The following is an 18666-nucleotide window of genomic DNA, read 5'->3' as shown; positions in this document are numbered from 1 at the left end:
ATAAAAATTGAAGTTGAATCAATTTCAAGTGAACGGATGTCGTTGAAACATTACACTTAAATGTATTTTGTATTCAAAACACCCAATAAGTCTTTAAAAAGTGCTTTGTATACACGCCGCATAAACGTGAGGCGCAGTTCGTGCGTCACATCAGAATCGACCAATAAGATTTCTGCTTTTCTAGGTCTTGTGTTGGCACAGTTGAGCAAGGGAGGCACGATTTGTATAGATATAGCAAAGCTAGATATACACGTTTCGAGGAAGTGTTGATTAAACACCCGTGCCATTTAATTTTGTGCATTTTAAATGTTAATATGTCTTTGTGTGTCACCGACACAATGGTCATGTGAATGAATATTAAACTGTAGGCTTAGGATAACTGATTACCTTAGATCTAGAATATTTGTATCTATATCTGTTGTTCGTACAGGACATGTGGGGCATGCGCAGTTGCAAGAACAGTTATGAAACCATTCATTCTGTTGCCCCGGTTATAGTGTAGGCTACAGTGTATGCACAGTCGAAACAGTGTGTCAATAACTTGAGAACGGTGTGATTAACATAGTCTTGAAGACTATTTAACCTATTTTGTCACTGGGGATGACATAGGACACCAGCACTTATCCATTTGTTATAGGTAAGTTGATATATTAATTTCATCACACAGTTTTCATCTTAAGAGAATGTATGGTTATGTCACCCAGGCCCAGGTAGTTTCTCTGCAACTGACCTAATTTTTGTCTGAAATGAATTTGAACTATTTTCGACATTAACATCTTTTATGGTCTGAGTATCTTGTGTGTAGTTTATGGCAAAGACTTTTGTGGTCTTAAATTACCTAATATTATGTCTAAATCAGCGATTGTGGTTATTTGGCATTTATATGACCTCATTTTAAGAAAGTATTATGATGATACCCTTCAGGTGTGTCTGTAACTGTGCAGATGCAAGTGATAAATTAACTCATTATTTTGTTTATGTTGACATGACAAATTCAGTCTACAAGTTCAGTTGTACAACAGTTTGCAGTATGGACTGTTTATTAGTGTGTACTAGGATGTTGATAAAACAGTAACTTTATAGAATAATGCATCATTCTTCAGTTATGGGTTCTGTTAAGATGTTTTATTCCGATTTGTTTTTAGAATTATAAAGCAGAGGAGGAAAATGGAAAATGAAGCAAATATCCATTTAACAAAAAGGTCCTGAAATGTAATTTAACATATCTTTCTTTCTTTATTTCTTCCTGTTTCTCTCTTTTCTCTGTATTTCTTTCCATCTTTTTTTTACAGCCTGATCCATCATGACCATAAACTCAATCCACTGGTTCCGTAAGGGGTTACGTCTCCATGATAACCCTGCCCTGCTGGAGGCCGTGCAGGGGGCAGACACCTTGCGCTGTGTCTACTTTTTGGATCCTTGGTTCGCAGGTTCGTCGAGTGTGGGTGTCAACAGGTGGAGGTGCGTGATTTACTTTGTACCTGCTTTTAGAACAGTATGATCTCTCTGTGATAATGGACAGTTAGTACTCAGACAGCAAAATGTATTTGGGCCAGATTTGGTCCAGATCTTCATTAGCATTTGGCGCAGATCCACTAAACGGACCTGGGCCAGTACAGTTATTATTACTATGGCATTTGGTGCAGATCTGGCCCAGACTTATTTTACATCTGAGGCTCATCTGGCCCTGGTCTGTGTTCATATTTATTAGGCTATCAGACAATTAAGACCCAAACAATAGGGTCTCGTGCATCACACTAACACTGACCTTGTGAGCCAAATAACAACACAGAAGTGAAACATTTTACTGGATGTGTTTTAAAAACAAAGTAGTTGTATTTTTGTTAGATAGATCGATAGATAGATAGATATATAGATAGATAGATAGATAGATAGATAGATAGATAGATAGATACTTTATTGATCCCTAGGGGAAATTCAAGGTCACAGTAGCATACAGACAACATACACACATTCACATTGTTAAGACTTTATAAGTAATGGTATATTATGCTGACACTCTGACATGTCAACACAAGGTCATCTGTTTGTCATTGTGTTTTTACTGAATTCTGGCTGAATTTGCCAGAATTTGCAGTGACAGACCCACAACCTGTGGTGCAACCTCAATATTTGAAAGTGAGACATTAAGTGTAGGGCAATTCCACGCAAAACTGTCACGTACATAACGGCAACTAAATACCATGGCATTGTGTTGCAGTTATGGATGTGACAGTTTTGCGCAGGGTATCCAGTACCAAGCAGGGTTTTTTTTTATTACTTATTCTATTACTTAGAATTACTTTTTTATTACTAATTCCATTCATCATATCTGTTTGGTTTCTAATCTAATGATGACTGACCATCTCAAGTAATTTATGTCTGATCTAACATTTGAGCAGTAAAACAGTCACCTCAATTGCTGACTATATTGTTATGCAACTCTTTACACTCCAACGTAATGTCCCCCCATAACTCCAACACACCATATGGGAGATGGTCTGTGCTGAGGCTCCAGCATAGATGCATGCCAATGGTGTGTGTGTGTGATGGCAAAATGGAGTCTGTGTGAGAGAGAGATAATAATGTGGGGTCAATATGTTTAGTTTGTTTTATATTTGTTGTTTCTTTTACTAAGTCAAACTAATATCTTATCCTCTACTGACAGTCTGTGGTGTATACCAATACATTATATTTACATTGTAGTTTTCACAAGATACAGTACCAAGAAAGTCAGAAAGAACAGAAATAAGAACGAAATGAAATATTTACATCAACATGTCTATTTCAGATGTCTATTGCACATTGTCATTGACATTGATCACAATTATGACACCTACTCTTCATCAAGATGCATATTATTGGTTGTTCCTGTGGTTGCACTGGTGCTAATGTTAGCTTAGAGATCAGGTGCTAACTTTAACAATAGTGGGAACTCCCAACTCTGGATTTTTCAGAATTTATATAATTCGGTACTTAAACTGTTCTAAATACGACTTCACCAATGTGGGAAAATGGCTGAAAATGACCAAATATGATGGGATCCTGGGTTAGTGTGCCAACTAAGAACCAAGACTCAGATATTCCTGCGCCACTGGTTGCTATAGCAGTGACCTACTTTTCAGCAGGCTCAGGAGGCCTCTTGTGCTGAGGCAGCTGCGTAGCTCCGTCTCAGACGCTAGCTGGCACAGCTTGCACTGCAAAGTGACTGACTTAGGGTCACAGTCACGAATTGATAAAGAAATGAAGGATACGTACAGAAAAAAACAAAAGAATTTCTAGTTATTAGCCTGGATGTAGTTTGTGAGGGATTTTTGTTGAGAGGTTTTGGGGCAGCTTGACAGATAGACTACCTCAACAGGTGGGACTTACTCTGCATTCATAGCTAGGCAGACGGCTACAGAACGCCTCTCCCGTTCATACTCCCATAAGCATCTGTTTCTACCTCTGTTTTTAGCCACAGGGCTGAAGGAAAACACAGATCAAGGCAGCCTACCTGTACACTTGGCTTCAGAACATTCAGATCTGTTTTCTAAAAGTGCATCTTACAGCTCTGTTCCTTATGTCATTTACTTATTCTTAAAGTGAATGACAAGGATATCAGGAAGACACTTTTTACTGTGACTACTTTCACCAGTAGAATCTGAATAAGATTGCTGATTTAACCTATCTTGATTACAGATACAGTATGTGATACATGAAGTTGTTTTCAGATTTCAATGTGACATTGTAAAAAGATGTTCGTTGATTTGGTTTAACTTGAGACAGCACTGTCACGTAGTATGTTGTTGAAGGTCACTGCAGAACACTGTCCCGTCAAAGATCTGAAGCTCGGTCACGTTAGTGAGTAAATGCTGTTGTCCGACACACAGGTGCAGGTAGGCCCAATGACTATGAGCGCCGGTGTGGGGTAAATCTCGGTGGGTAATGAGGTCAGTAGGGAACATGCCCATGTGTCCGCAGAAGCACCGTGAGCCAGAGGCACGCTCAAATATGAGGGAGGAAAGAGCGTGTGAGAGAGAGAGAGAGAGAAAGAAAAAGAGACAGAGAGAGAGAGAGAGCAAAGGAAAAAACGTGCAGAGGAAAAAATAAATGTAGGCCATGTTGGTGGTTGTGTAATGGCTGACGCATGACCAGAGCCACAAACAATACAGGGTCATGTGCAATCAAACACTGGCTTTCAAGTTTACATGAATATGTTTAGGTAAGAGTGATGCATATAATGAGATTATATATCAGTTAATTAACTGAGTAACAGTAGATGCTTTAAAATAATGAAATAAATCCACCTCTCAGACAGTACGCTGGACTGTGTTTTTCTTGTAAACCCTCTGAAGAGGAAAGGACACCTATATATTTTTGTATAATATATTTTTATTTCTCTATTAATCATTCTAAATCATTCTAGTTTTTTACTAGGGAACGCTTAGTAGTGGTTTCACCTGGGAGCTACCTGGCAGAAATAGGTTTGAGATCTGCTAGGCAAGCCACCTCAAGGTGTCTGTTGTATGTCTGTATGGAGATCTCAGCTCACCTTGCATTTAGTTGGTGTTTAGAAGTGAGAATATCTTAAGAGTGAACAGACTTTAGACAGACAGATGTCTGAAAACCAGTTTGACCTTAAAGCTCAGGATGAATGAAGGCTTGGACATCGAAGTCAGAACTGATGTGAGATCTCAGATGGCACGTGCTTAATGTGAACACCTCCAGTTGACCCCTCGGCAGGGCAACGTGAGCCACACAGCCTGTGCTGCTCAATTTAGAGGGATTCCCTCATGTGCCAAGTGTGAATGGGGATGATGGAAGCTTAGGATGGCGCTGAAATAGCAAGCCCCAACCTCAGGCCAGATGGGTGTCTTAATGAGCCGGCCTGGGAATGAGTTTGTCCAAAGCAGATGACTAATGCTGCTCAGAGACTCTGAGCGAGGAGACAGGAGCCCCTACAGGTGCCATGTTAGGGTCAGCTTCCGGTTAAAAAAGGAAACATGGCAGAAGGAAAGCAAGCAGCTTTGGATTCTATTTGTGTCTATGAATGAGTTTGGCAGATGGTGTTCATTCAGAAATCTCTATACTGATGCTGTAGCATGCTGTTTCACAGATTTGGAATACTATGTCTGACTACCTGATGGTCCAAACAACCTGGCAGGTTGAGTAGACAGCATTAGTGTTGGTCTGGTCTTCTTTATCTACCAGATACTTTCCATCCATCCGCCTAGGTGCACCAGAACTAACTTTAGATCAGCTTGTTAAAACACGGGTTCTAAATGTGGATTTCCTAGTCTGTTGGCAGATGCTGTACTGGTGTGCCTTCTCTACCCCTCAGAAAGGATGGGGTTCCCTGTTGGTGATGAGGCAGTTGACCAAATCAGATCAGACTGAGTTGGGGGGTTCCAGGTCCTCACAGAGGGTGTGCAGTGAGGTTGTTGGACACAGAAACTGGGCCCTGTCACATAGTTAACCCGTTTGGTGACAGCAAGGCAGAGCCAGAGAAATCCTGGTGCTGACCCTTTACATATCCTATGCATGTAGAACAATACAGAAAAGTGTATTATAATTTTATATATGCCATTCATACTGTGCACTAATAATTAAATGTTATGAATTGCACCTTGGGTTGAATCAGAGTGCCAGGAATTGCAGTTTTAAATATTTGACATCCTATTTGGGTGAAAAATCTGAAAGATTAGCTGAAGCATCCATATTTTCATGACAACTTTTACTTGTCACTTGTCTATAAGCCACGTTAATTAGCTTGTTTGTCTGTAGATTTCTCAAAATAGCTGTAACCAGTGCCCTCAATTGGTTAATAGACTTACTACCTGGCTCAAAGCAAGCAACAGAGTAGGGAAAGAGAGAGAGAGAGACAGAGAGAGAGAGAAAGACCCCACAGATCTGCTCTGTGTGTACTGAGCGTGTGTGGTGTCTCTTCCTCTGTTGCAGGTTCCTGCTGCAGTGTCTGGAGGATCTGGACGCCAGCCTGCGCAAGCTGAACTCGCGTCTGTTTGTCATCCGAGGCCAGCCGGCCAACATCTTTCCCCGTCTCTTCAAGGTGATTCACCAACACCTCACGTCATGATTATGTCACAGTCATCATTGAAAGCAGTTCAATAGATGCTATTTAGAACCATGATTCATGTGAATTGATTGTTGCTGCCAAGTGAATGGTGTAGGGGGAGTTTCTCCACTTGTTAGTGCCAAATCACAAATAGAAAGTGATACAAACGTAAGATGAGAAAATCTACACAAAGAGAGTACAGTTAGATATGAAAATCCATACAGAGTACAGATATTTAAGATTAAGCCAAAATCTTGTGACCTTATTGCACTGCTTATCATTTTTTGTATAGCATTTGAGATGACATAATATCATTTCAGTTCGCCTGGATGAATGAATGTTGAGCACTCACATTCAGAACATTCTCACTCAGTAGTGTGAGCTACAAATTCATTAATTTATTTTTTCAACAAGTCCCTTGCAGTGACTCATTCAAATATACACTAGCTGTAGCTCCCAGTCCTGTTTTCCCAGTATCTCCTTATGTTTATATAATGCCAACCATGAAAATCATGGCAGTTGTAGGTCCTCAAGTAGTATTTGAGTAGTCAGTTTTAGTGATCCACTCTCTTAAACCCTGGTGAATTTCTGTGCAGGAGTGGAAGATCTCCCGACTGACCTTCGAGTGTGACTCAGAACCATTCGGGAAGGAGCGAGATGCAGCCATCAAGAAGCTGGCGTCAGAGGCCGGGGTGGAAGTCAACGTCAAGACCTCCCACACACTTTACAACTTGGACAAGTAAGACGCGAGATGATACTACACACACGCACACACACACACACACACACACATCATAATCATGTCCTTGTCCTTATCTATTCCCTCCTCAGGATTATTGAACTAAATGGTGGTCAGCCTCCTCTCACCTACAAACGTTTTCAGACACTGGTCAGCACCATGGACCCCCCTGACCCACCTCAGAAACCGCTCAGCAAGGCCTTGATGGGCAGGTGCACCACGCCTGTGTCTGAAAACCACCAGGAGAAATATGGAGTCCCCTTACTGGAGGAGCTAGGTGGGTAGCAACAATGCAATATGAGATTTGACCAGCAGAGGGAAGCAGAGTACATATAGCCACTACTAATCAACTGATGATGACTCAACTCAAGACAACTGTTTGAGCAATGTTGAAGGGCAGCGTTCCTAAGTATTGAGGTTCTGGCTTGTTTCCATTAATATTGGCCAACATTATTTTTTTTTAAGCAATAACACATGGAACTGGTTGTGTGGTTGCCCAGCAACATTGCTCAAAAAGTTTCCCCATGTATCATCACCTTTACCGTTACGCCATTGTGCCAACATTTTCTTGCACATATTGAAATATTTTCAATGAATGTGTCAAGTAAAAAAAAAAAAAAAAAAACGTATTAATACCATATTAACTACCCCCGTGTATTAACCTCATAGCTGAAGACAACTTGCACAATCAATGTAGAAACCTTGGCTAATAGTTGGGAAATTACAGTATGTATAATTTTCCTATGTGTCTCATGGCAGGTTTCGACACAGAAGGCTTGTGTCCTGTTGTGTGGCCTGGAGGAGAGACGGAGGCTTTGACCAGGATAGAGAAGCAGTTTGGAAAGGATTCGGCTTCAGTAAGCATTCATCACTGCGTTTTGTGTCTATTTTGTATGTGCATATGCATATTTGTTGGCTGTCAAGTAGATCAATTGTTGCTCTGATTTTATGGGTTAAACCGATGCCTTTTGTTTAAGTGGGAAAGTATGCTTCAGATTAGAATTGATGGGGTGGGAGTATTCATTAGGGTATGTGGACCTTGAATTAATTTGAATGAACTTATTCAAGTAAAAACCCACCTCCCTAGTCTTCTACCTCTCCATCCCTGTCCCTTATCACAGTAACACACACGCACACACACACGCACACACACACACACACACACACACACACACATAATACACAGTTTACAGACTTGTGTTGTGTCCTCTAGACGCTGGAGGAGATCTTTCAGAGGCCCAAACTGAACAGCAGCCTGCTGGTGGCAAGTCCTCTTGGCCTGAGCCCATACTTGCGCTTCGGTTGCCTGTCCTGCCGCCTGTTCTACTCCAGACTCACCGAACTCTACAAAAAGGTAAGCCAGCGCTGGCACTGATGTCATTCATTTGATCACTTTTGAGTATCACAGAATGGAATATGATCTGTTTTCCGTGAGTACAGAACTTGGTCGGAGTTGTAGTACATGGTTGATGATAGAATACTCACTGTTTGTCCAAGAGAATAACTGACACCCTGATTTGCCCTGAAGAAGGCCACAGAGGCCAAAACACGTTGGCATGTTTTTTAATGGATAGCCAAGTTTAATTATAAACTTATATTCCTTGTGAGTGCCTCAGAATTACTGTTTATTTGGGAAACATTTTGGATCTCCAAGCTGAAGAGCACCAGAGGAATACACCCTTTAACACCCAAGCAGCACTCCTAATAACTTGTTTATGGAGAATAACTGACCCGTTTAGAGGTTTCCACACTGACTTGCTCTGTTTCCGCGCTTTCAAGGCAAATAAGAACCCCAACTACGACAAGCTGCTGTGGCGTGAGTTCTTTTACACTGCGGCCACCAACAACCCACGCTTTGACAAGATGGAGGGCAACCCCATCTGCATCCGCATCCCCTGGGACAAGAACCCCGAGGTGCTGGCCAAATGGGCCGAGGCCAAGACGGGCTTCCCCTGGATCGACGCCATCATGACCCAGCTGCGGCAGGAGGGCTGGATCCACCACCTGTCCCGCCACGCTGTGGCCTGCTTCCTGACCAGAGGAGACCTGTGGATCAGCTGGGAGGAGGGCATGAAGGTACTGCGGCCAGAGACGGGGCAGGGGTCACAGAGCACTTATTTAGTTGAAAGGGGATTTCAAATAAAGATATAAAGTAGTTGTGCTGTTAGGGTATGGTGTAGTTTAAATAGCTGTGGTTATGTATATACCTGCCCTTTTATGCTGGGTTATGTATACTAAATTTCAGTTGTGAGTTATGTTTGAGTCCTAAATTTCAGTTGTGGGTTATGTTGTTCTTTTTAAGAATCCACCCTTCACTGGTTGGCTTTGAAACGAGATGCATTTACTCTGTTTAGATCCGTCATTAGCATGTTCAGTATCACATCCTAGCAGTAAACTAATGTAGTGTTCGTCTGCCAAATACCATAACCATAACCATAACCAGCCTCTCCCTGTCCTCCCTCTCCTCCCTGCAGGTGTTTGAGGAGTTGTTGCTGGACGCTGACTGGAGTATGAATGCAGGCAGCTGGATGTGCCACTCCTGCAGCTCCTTCTTCCAGCAGTTCTTCCACTGCTACTGCCCGGTGGGCTTCGGCCGCCGCATCGACCCCAACGGGGATTTCATTCGGTGGGTTTCACCTCTAGCATATTCCCCTTAGGGTCTGCTCAGCAGCTCTGGGATAGCAGGGAATTTCTCCACTTTCTTTATTTCTATATCCACAGTATATACTTACATACTAATATACACACTGTTGTTATTACAGTTCAATTTTTCCATATGTAAATAGATATCAACAGTACACCAAGGTACATGTCTACATTAATATTATTCATTTACATTGGGAAAAAACAATGGCCCACAATTATATTATGACAACATTAAGAGTGGCATTTGGCTGATTACTGAAGGAAGTATCTCATGTTCAATTCATAAGGCAAGATCAGGCACCATGAAATCCTGCTCCCAGGCTGCTTGCAGTTCAGTCACTCTGTGCCCTTATCTTCCTGATTTCATGCCAGATATCACAGTCTATTTCCTCAATTTGATCAGGGGGGAAATAGGAGATGATCTGACTCCAGATCAGCAGGTTAAGGGCATGCTAACATGTTATATTAGATATATCATTTTCTTTCTTTCTTTCTTTCTTTCTTTCTTTTCTTTTCTCCCTCTTTTCTTTTTTCTCTGATTGCCTACATTCTGTAAAGCGCCATGATACATGTTTTGGCGCTATATAAGCACAATAAATTAAATTAAATTAAATTATGTTGTACTATTGGCCCCTTCGCTTTGGCGGGGGGGCAGTTGCTTCCAGCCTCTGGCCATTGTGATGAGGCGCTGCGGTTTAATCTCTCCCTATGGTTACAGACGCTATTTACCTGTCCTCCGAGATTTCCCTACCAAGTACATCTTCGACCCGTGGAACGCCCCCGAGGACGTGCAGGTGGCGTCCAAGTGCATTGTGGGAGTCGACTACCCAAAGCCCATGGTGAACCACGCTGAGGCCAGTCGCCTCAACATTGAGAGGATGAGGCAGATCTACCAGCAGCTCTCGCGCTACAGAGGCCTCAGTAAGTCAGTGGACAGTTGCTCACTTCTGTCCCTCTCTTTTACAACTCAATCCCCTTTCTCTTGAGCTTCTCTCAGTGTGCTTTTCTCTATCTCAATTTTCAACTCTTTCTCTCATTTTCTCTTTTTCTGCATCTCATTCTTTAACACTTTAATCCCACAGGCTTGCTGGCGACTGTACCGTCCAGCCACGGGGAGGATGTCAATGTGAACGGGCTCAAAGGAGCGGTAGCGCCCTCCTCTGGCAAAAGGCGTCGCGGGAGTGGACATGGTGAGCTCATACACAGTTGAGAGGCAGTCATAGAAAACATTATTAGCTAAAAAAAGGGTTGAGATTCATGTCTCTGAACAATCATTGCAGAGTTTGGAATAAGTTATTAATAATAGAATAAATGCAGTGACTAGACTGTATAAGAATAGTCTTCTATACAGAGGAAAATGTTCATATAAATGGCAGGCATATTGCAAATTGCAAAATTGCAAGATGATATGTAAGAATAAGATTGTATTTGTAGAACTAAAAACATTTATCTGAATGAGTAAGAGCATTCATCTGTAAGAATAAGACCATTGTTACAGCCTTGTGGTCCCTGAAGACCTCATCAGCAAAGCCTTCATGTGACAGCACTACTGAGCATGCAGCAGGGGGTTTTCATCACTGTGTTGTGTTCCCGTGTGGACAGGCAGCCGCAGGGACCACTGGTCAGGGGAGGAGCACGCTGGACCCAGCGGAGTGAAGCACCGCAGCACGGGAGCCGCGGAGACTCCGAGTACGTATCTGCTGGCTACACTTCGGCTGCTAGCAATGGCTCACAAGCCAAGATCCATGGTCACACTTAACTTGGATGAGCTTGACTCCTACAGACTACCAACAGATGCTCAGATAGTAAACAAACTGTCGGTTGACACTTAATTGTTAACAACAATTTCTGATTAAGGTTAGGGGTTAGGGGTACTTGTTCAACAACAAATTTTAATTCTGAACTTGAACTTCAACAAAATATCTATAAAGTCTCTGTAGACTGACTGCAAGTAAACCATTATATTATTCTGAATGAAACCTTCCAACATGCTTTACTGTTTAGCTGCAATATGTGTAATGCATGTGTGTAACCTTGCTGCTCTCCGCAGACTGTTGTGGGAAAGCCCAGTCTGGCCATGGAGGAGCTGGCGCACAGGGCCAGGGAGACTGCTCCCATTTTGTCATTCCACAGCAACCATGTAAGTAGGCTGCATCACACCATACCTCCCCTCCCCTTCCCTCAACATATGTAAGGGATAATAGACACTGAGGTGTCAGGTATATATGAAATTAATGGGTGAGATGGACGCAAAGAACACTATGCGAAGTGGCACTGAGTTCATTAATTACATGTATTAGGATGCTTCAAAGGCCATTATTCCACTTATACCCTGGTTGCCACTCATGTATGTTGGCAATAGGCATGCATTTATAGCACACAAAGGAAATATACAGGTTATTTTTAAAAGAAGTCGACCATTTCAGTTTGTTATACTACTTTATACTACTACTTTCTTTGGTTTATATACCTTTAATAAAATCTCTGGCACTCTGGCTCTGTTCAGTGACCTTATGTTCGGTTTTATTCATTCTCTCTCTATCATCATTTCTCTCTCTCTCTTTGCTGTCTGATGTGTCAGACCGACTAAGCCGCCTGGGTAGCGGTGGCTCGGGGAAGAGAGAGCGCGAGTCGGAACAGGAAGCTGGCGTTGATAACGGTTTGCCAACGTCAGCCCTCAAGGTCCAGTGGCACAGCAATGTGGTGAGTCCTCACATTACACAGGACATGAACAGTGTCTACGTGTGCAATGGTCAAAGGCCACTTTGTCAGATAACTTAATGAAGAGCTTCATCTATGTCTCCGTTTACAAACATTTATATGGATAAGTCTGAAATGCCTTAATACATTACTCCCAGATGACTGCTAAGAGAGTAGTTAAAATATCTGAAATTTAAAGGTTATTTTGTTGAAGTGATGGGGCAGTACGTTTTTTTAGTCACGGTCAGTACTCTCTGAGATCAGCTTGACTGATTGTGTGTGTGTGTCCTTGTTTGTTGCAGAAGAATGCAGCTCAGCAGGAGGAAAGAATGACTATGTCATCATGAGACGTTCCATGTAGAAACAGATATATAAATATTGTGCTATACTATTATGTGCTAAATATATATCATGTTTTTGCTTGTTTTTTATTTAAAAACAAAAGAAAAACAAAAACTAAAAACATCTGTATTTCAAACAAGAAAAAAAATGTTTCCTATCAAAACAATAGGCTTGTTGTTACAAAAAATGTTGGACCCAAAGGTAGATTTGATTGCCCTGTTAAATGTGCAATTGGATTATTTTAAACCGTCTGAATTAATTAGATGTTTTAAACTTTTTTTACCCTTCTATGATGGAAGTTTCTCTGTAAACAGCTCTTTGTAGTGTCTTACATACTCGTCTACGCCTATTTGACAAAAAACTCCTCAGCACTTGTAAAGTGTTTGTTTTGGGGAGTCTGCTGAATGTTGCCAACAGCCCGATAGGAGCTTGTGTAATTGAAGTTTGACTGACAATCACCAGCAAATGACTTACCGTAAAACCTGTAACCCAAAAACTGCCAGTTTATTATTTTAGTCTGTCACACATGAATGGGGCTTTATATTATTTCATAGGTCTGTATCAGACCTGTCAGTTCCAGCCCTTACGCTCAAATTGTTTTGTCTCTGAGAGCAACTATACCTCTATCCAGTACCTCTAGTCAAGTCTTCTGTACCCACCTGCCATCTTTATATGGAGATGGCAAAGGATGATGAGAAGGCAAGTTCTCAGCCTTGCTACCGCTTGCTAAGATAGCTGATCTGTGTGTAGAGTGTGCGGCCCTCCTTAATCTTCCATGACTGACAGTTGGCAAACATGCTGGGTTGGTCCTCTGTAAACTGTTTACATCAGGGTGGAAAGGCTGGTATCACTGCGCATTGCCAATAAACTCATCCAGACCTTCATACTGGTTTCCCCTTCCATGTCATTGTCTTTTCCTCACATGGCCCAGGTACAAGCCTTCTTTTTGCCATTTTTGGTTTAATTGTGTTGTGACCAGATGGATAGATTGCCCTGTCACCTCTAAGGAAAGCAATGTGTATAAATCACCCCGTCTTCCATATTGTGCGTCATTACCATGACAACTCTCATAATTACTCTGACATATCCCTGTGGGTGAAGACACAGTTTAAATTCCAGTTGGACTCTGTGGCGTTTGGCAGTAGTGCTACAAAATATGCATTTCACCTCGTGTTTCTGGAGTTGTCCTGGATCCCTCAAAAAGGTTTTGCCAGCAGCTTTGCATGTTCCTCTTATGTTCATTGGCTTTCTGTATACAACAGTTGATGAGCTAAAGGCTGTACATTGTTGCCATTGTGTTCTCATTTTTCTACTGAAATTACATTTTTCCTTTTTTGCTTCTATTGTAAATTTATAGAAAAAAAATGCTGTATAAAAAGCTTGTTTGTGTATATTGTACCACTTTAGATGACAAATAAAATTGGTTGAAAATCACCAATCGATATATTTTGTTGCCATGTTTGAAATATTTTGTCCAATCAAATACATGTCATATGTCCATTTAGCCTGTATGTATGAACACTCAATGAAGTTTTGTCTTTATCTGATAACTGTAGCTTGCTTATCAGAGGGTTGTTCGCTTTTCATTATGAAGCATTGCATATCAGTAGGCCTCTGTGTATGTGTGCGCACAGCTCTTTTGAAGGCTGGTGAGAGAATGCACAGCACGGTGCCAAAACACTCACAAACAGGATCCACTGAGCAAAGGGGACAAAAGCACTCTTGTTACACCTAACCATCACAGGCAACACAACACTAAAAAGCAAGACACTCTACCACAGCTGACACACTTACATCAATAAAAGGCAGAACAGAAAAACCATGTCACCTGGATGAAATTATTTCCAATATGGCTTTATTATAACAAAAAAAACGATTTAACATTTTTCAGTTAGCCCCTGAATCTGAATTGGCTCTGGCTCTACTCGATGCCAGATCTGGGTCGCTTGCTTTCCAGAGCGGGCCGCTATTAGGGCAAGGACTTCCAGCATGGTACCACGCTCTGGGACTTCCTTATGTTGAAGAGCACAAATCCTTTAAGGTTGAATCAGTAACTCCATAGAAATCTTCATATAGATATGGTTCAAAAAAGGTAGCCAGGGGGCATGCTGCAAAGAATAGCCCTTGTTCAATAAATATTGTATTTTTTATTTCATTCAGTTTACACTCTTTGGGAAGTAAAAACATACAGCTCTGGATACAAATGAGTAGTGAATAACCAATGTGGTTTTGACAATAATCCACAGTACACTTGGGTAAAATACCAGCAGTCATATTTCATTCGGTCAGTCTAAGACAGTTGTTGGTGGTAAAGTATTTTCTCAATCAAATGCTTCATGCTCTCCTTATTTTGAGACAGGCTAGTCTGAGATGGAATCCTGAAGATATACAACATAGAAAACACAGACACACACAGACACACACAAAGATCTACCAAAAGTATTGCATTTCAACAGCTTTCAAAAACATTATCCGAAATGATTGTCTTCCACTGGATGGAGAAGTAACCAGGTGTCTAAATCTAGGGTGATCTCTCACCAAAACAACAACAAAAAAAACAGACAAAACCAGACAAAGACACACACACACACACACACACACACACACACACACACACACACACACACACACACACACACACACACACACACACACACACACACACACACACACACACACACACACACATACACACACACACACACACACACACACACACACAGCAACAACAAAAAGAAAATCGCAAGAGGTCCCAGATACACCCCTGTTCATGCACAAAAAATAGAGCACTATGTTAACACAACAGGTCACCATCATCTGGAATAGTATTATGGCTCAGGGGGAGCGGGGTGATGACAAGTGTCCTTCCTCTCGCCATCATCATCATCATCATCATCATCTTCTTCATCCTCATGTTCTGCAGCACGATCATTGTTGTCAGCACGTTTCCCTGCACGTCCATTGTTCTCACTCTGCCTTGTCCTTCCTCTTGGCTGTGAACGGGACTTTGCTGGCCACTGTGGAGCCCACACTGGACACACCCCCTGCCACGGCAGACACGCCACCCTTGACCAGGCCAACCCCCACGGAAGGTACAGAGGTGACGGCAGATTTTGTGATCTCCAGGCTCTTCCCTCCCAGCCAGGCTACGCCACCAACTGTCGCCCCGACAACAGTCTTGGTGGCACCAAAGAGACCTCCTGTCACCCGCCAAATCATGCCAGGCTGGACCACAGGGTGTTCTTTTCCATCTTTTCCATCTTTCCCATCTTTGGCATCGGTGGCTAGGGACCACAGAATGAGACAGAATTCAGCACCAGAAATGCTTTTTTTGGTTAAGTTTTTCAGGACTGAATTTGATGTATGGAAAACAGAAGATGTTCCTCCTGCTAACACTTGTATCCAGTACCTGATAACAGGTCTACACATAGCCAGCTGTTCCTACATCCAACACAACTAGCCTAGTACTCAGCTAGTTGTGACTCAGTTCCAAAAAGAGAGAGACAAATATTTCGTAGACTAAACATATTCCAGCTGTTCAATAAATCGGCACAGTAGGCCTAAAAATTAAACATTATCATCTTCACCTTCTAAATACAAAAAAGACTAGGCTACAGCATAACAAAAAAGAGCACGATTCTGACTTTCTAGCGTCTCCTTGGGGCTTTTCTGTTACCCTCGAGGGCCCCACTCCACCCTACTCTTGCGCATGCATATTGGCTACACAAATAAACAGCAGCACCTCCCTCGATGATTCTCTGACGCTGAAATAACAACAAGCAACACTTCACCTAGGATTGCAAAAATCCCTGGTCGACAGTTCGTCTGCAGATATAGGTAAAAGCTAGGTAGTAAAACAATCTATTGACTCATCGATAAAGGCATACATACCTTCAACTGGATCGCTCTCTGAACATTCAGGCTCTCGGCACTCAATAATGCCACTCTGTTGCACTTCCGAGTTAACGTTCTATCAAAGAGGGTGAAAATTAGTGTTAGGGCACATTATCACAGTGTGGTAATATTATAAAGGTGCTGAACAAACGGGGTTGGGGGGCATATGTGAATTGGAAAAACGTACACTGATGAGTGACCTCGGAGATAGCGTACCCTATAATGTTTTCTTAACGACAGGTTGCAATAGACTAGTTTTTAACACTGATGCATGACTAAAAATAACCCCATTATCTCGATAACATAGGTGACGGTTCCAGTTAAGGTTTCACATAGGACATATGGTCCCAGCTTTGGCACTGGTACGTCTCTTATAATTATAGCCTAGCCAAAGTTGAAGTAAAAGAATGCAATTTCTAAAAAGCACCAAATCTCCAATCAAACGCTGGACAGCGACACGCAGTGACATAGAATGTAACCATTGGCAATTAAAAATCCAAATATAACATAATTTAGGCAACATGCGGTATTGGTTGAGGTTTAATTTAGGCCTTTCAAACACACTTTACAAAATGATAACGTTGGTATATTGAGGCAAGCCAGCAGCCTATTGATTTGATGAAATGAAACTAATTAAACACATCAGTCACCAACGGAATAGGCCTATTGATTTTCTTGCAAACTTTCTGTTATCTTCGCTCAGTATATTCTAGCCTACTTTCTACATCCCTATCTGAACTTAGCCTATGTGTGCGTAGGTTGCTAAAAAAAATCAAAAGACTCCGTAGCTCCTTACCTTAACCATTGTTTTCCAGCACTTTCTGCGTTCAGCGGCTGATTGTTATCTAAGGTTACGTCTCCTAAATTCCCACCTGCGACAAATGAGTGGTAGGTTTATGGTCCAACTGGATCTTCCTTTTAACAATTTATCGAGTTCTTCTTTAAACAGCACGGCGCGGCGCTTGCAATTGCGCTTCTTTTCCTCACTGGAGAGGGCTTGCGATGTTGCAGAACTTTTAGGAAAAAAATTAAGGGGTTTTACTGAGTGCTCTGCCGACGTGGCGCTCTTCTCCTTACGATCTTCCCCTGCAAGCAACCGGATCTTGCGTCACCTGAACAAACCGTTCATATAAGCAGACAGTGCTTTAGGATGGTCAGTGGTCTCATATTTACATCAAAACACACTCGAACACAAGCATTCCGTGTTTAATCAACTGTAATTTTGGCAAGAGCCAGCGGAAGGAAAGTCATGGCCAACCCAGCATCCCCTCCCCGCTCCATCCAGCAGTCTTTTCGCCCTGCAAAAAGTGACAAGACAACTCTCAACATTTTCCTCTTGCCTGACACTTTGCGGAGTGTTATTAGCAGGGTTCTTTAGAAAGTTACCAGCCACATTGGCTGGTGATCAAAAAGGTTCATTTAGAGCCCTGGTTTTTAGCTCTGCCACAGTTTATCCACTCTTCAAAGTAGATCCGTTATTCCTATTTGTTTTTAGCACTGCATAATTACTTCTTTTTTGTTATACACCACGTATGCTTTCATTAACCTGCTGTCTGTAAATCACTTGCGATAACATCCATGTAATGTAGGTCTACAGCATCTTTAAGTGGATCATCATTAGAGGAAGTAGTGAAAGTGCTTCATTATATATAATGTTCTGAAAGGCTACAGATTCAGATGAACTTCTGGCACTAAACTGCTCTACGTTTTAATATTTTAATGACCTTGGTTATTCAGGCAAATGGCAAGGATAAATTACAGACACGATTTTACACTTGATTTGTATTATGCAATGTACATCTTAATAAAAGTGCATTCTGATGTTTGATACAAATGTCTGCACTGCAAAGAAAGGCAATGCTGGAAGTCTTATTCTGCAATGTTGATACCCATGACCAGTGAAAGGGGGTGGCCTTGTCTAAAGTGATGACTTTCTCACTCACACATTCTTTCACTAAGAGGGAAATTCAGCCTGGGTAATGACAGGGTAATCTATCCAGTACACACAAAATACAGTTTAATCAGCCAAATGCTGGAGGTGCCAGCAAGAAACTTTTCCAGCACATTGCCAAGTGAAAGTGGGCTCAGTTGGCTCAGATGTGTGCAGTAGCCGTGCAGGCGTTCTGATTATCAGATGGGCACTCCAGAGCATGAAAGCAGATTACGTTGACTATCTGATTGACATTGAAAAAGCATGGAGGGTTTACAACAACAGTTTTACAGATGGGGGAGGTTGTGTGTTATCCCAAAGGGTCATCATGCATTTAGGTCAATGATTAGAAAACTCAAA

The 18666-nt window shown here is 41.9% G+C and overlaps 2 protein-coding genes across 2 annotated transcripts; one reads left to right on the top strand and one right to left on the bottom strand.

Annotated features, from left to right (window-relative positions):
• Nucleotides 1–458: 458 nt before the first annotated feature.
• On the top strand, nucleotides 459–13924 carry cry3b (cryptochrome circadian regulator 3b). Its single transcript, XM_076267698.1, has 15 exons — nucleotides 459–637; nucleotides 1293–1461; nucleotides 5941–6049; nucleotides 6652–6794; nucleotides 6887–7071; nucleotides 7554–7651; nucleotides 8008–8148; nucleotides 8574–8870; nucleotides 9269–9420; nucleotides 10159–10361; nucleotides 10523–10630; nucleotides 11043–11129; nucleotides 11491–11580; nucleotides 12022–12143; nucleotides 12443–13924. The coding sequence occupies exons 2-15, from the start codon at nucleotides 1304–1306 to the stop codon at nucleotides 12485–12487; spliced, it is 1938 nt and encodes a 645-aa protein (XP_076123813.1). The 5' UTR covers nucleotides 459–637; nucleotides 1293–1303; the 3' UTR covers nucleotides 12488–13924.
• A 682-nt stretch (nucleotides 13925–14606) lies between these two features.
• Nucleotides 14607–17467, bottom strand: LOC143103856 (transmembrane protein 263). The gene is made up of 3 exons (XM_076267701.1): nucleotides 17173–17467; nucleotides 16374–16452; nucleotides 14607–15766 (listed from the first exon to the last, which is right to left on the bottom strand). The coding sequence occupies exons 1-3, from the start codon at nucleotides 17179–17181 to the stop codon at nucleotides 15450–15452; spliced, it is 405 nt and encodes a 134-aa protein (XP_076123816.1). The 5' UTR covers nucleotides 17182–17467; the 3' UTR covers nucleotides 14607–15449.
• Nucleotides 17468–18666: the final 1199 nt, after the last annotated feature.

The sequence above is a fragment of the Alosa pseudoharengus genome, unplaced genomic scaffold (genome assembly GCF_046254945.1).
Source record: "Alosa pseudoharengus isolate Yale_2024_CS ecotype anadromous, Long Island Sound unplaced genomic scaffold, YU_APseudo_1.1 YU_APseudo_1.1_scf_5, whole genome shotgun sequence".
Taxonomy (NCBI): domain Eukaryota; kingdom Metazoa; phylum Chordata; class Actinopteri; order Clupeiformes; family Clupeidae; genus Alosa; species Alosa pseudoharengus.
Note: the sequence above shows the minus strand (reverse complement) of the source record. Positions and strands in the feature narration are given on the sequence as shown.

Coding starts and splice junctions, on each gene's coding strand:
- LOC143103856 (XM_076267701.1), bottom strand. Junction 15,767..16,373: donor AGAGAGCGATCCAGTTGAAG/GTATGTATGCCT, acceptor TGTGGTCCCTAG/CCACCGATGCCAAAGATGGG.
- cry3b (XM_076267698.1), top strand. CDS start 1,304: ATGACCATAAACTCAATCCACTGGTTCCGTAAGGGGTTACGTCTCCAT. Junction 7,072..7,553: donor CCCCTTACTGGAGGAGCTAG/GTGGGTAGCAAC, acceptor GTCTCATGGCAG/GTTTCGACACAGAAGGCTTG. Junction 10,362..10,522: donor CTCGCGCTACAGAGGCCTCA/GTAAGTCAGTGG, acceptor TTAATCCCACAG/GCTTGCTGGCGACTGTACCG.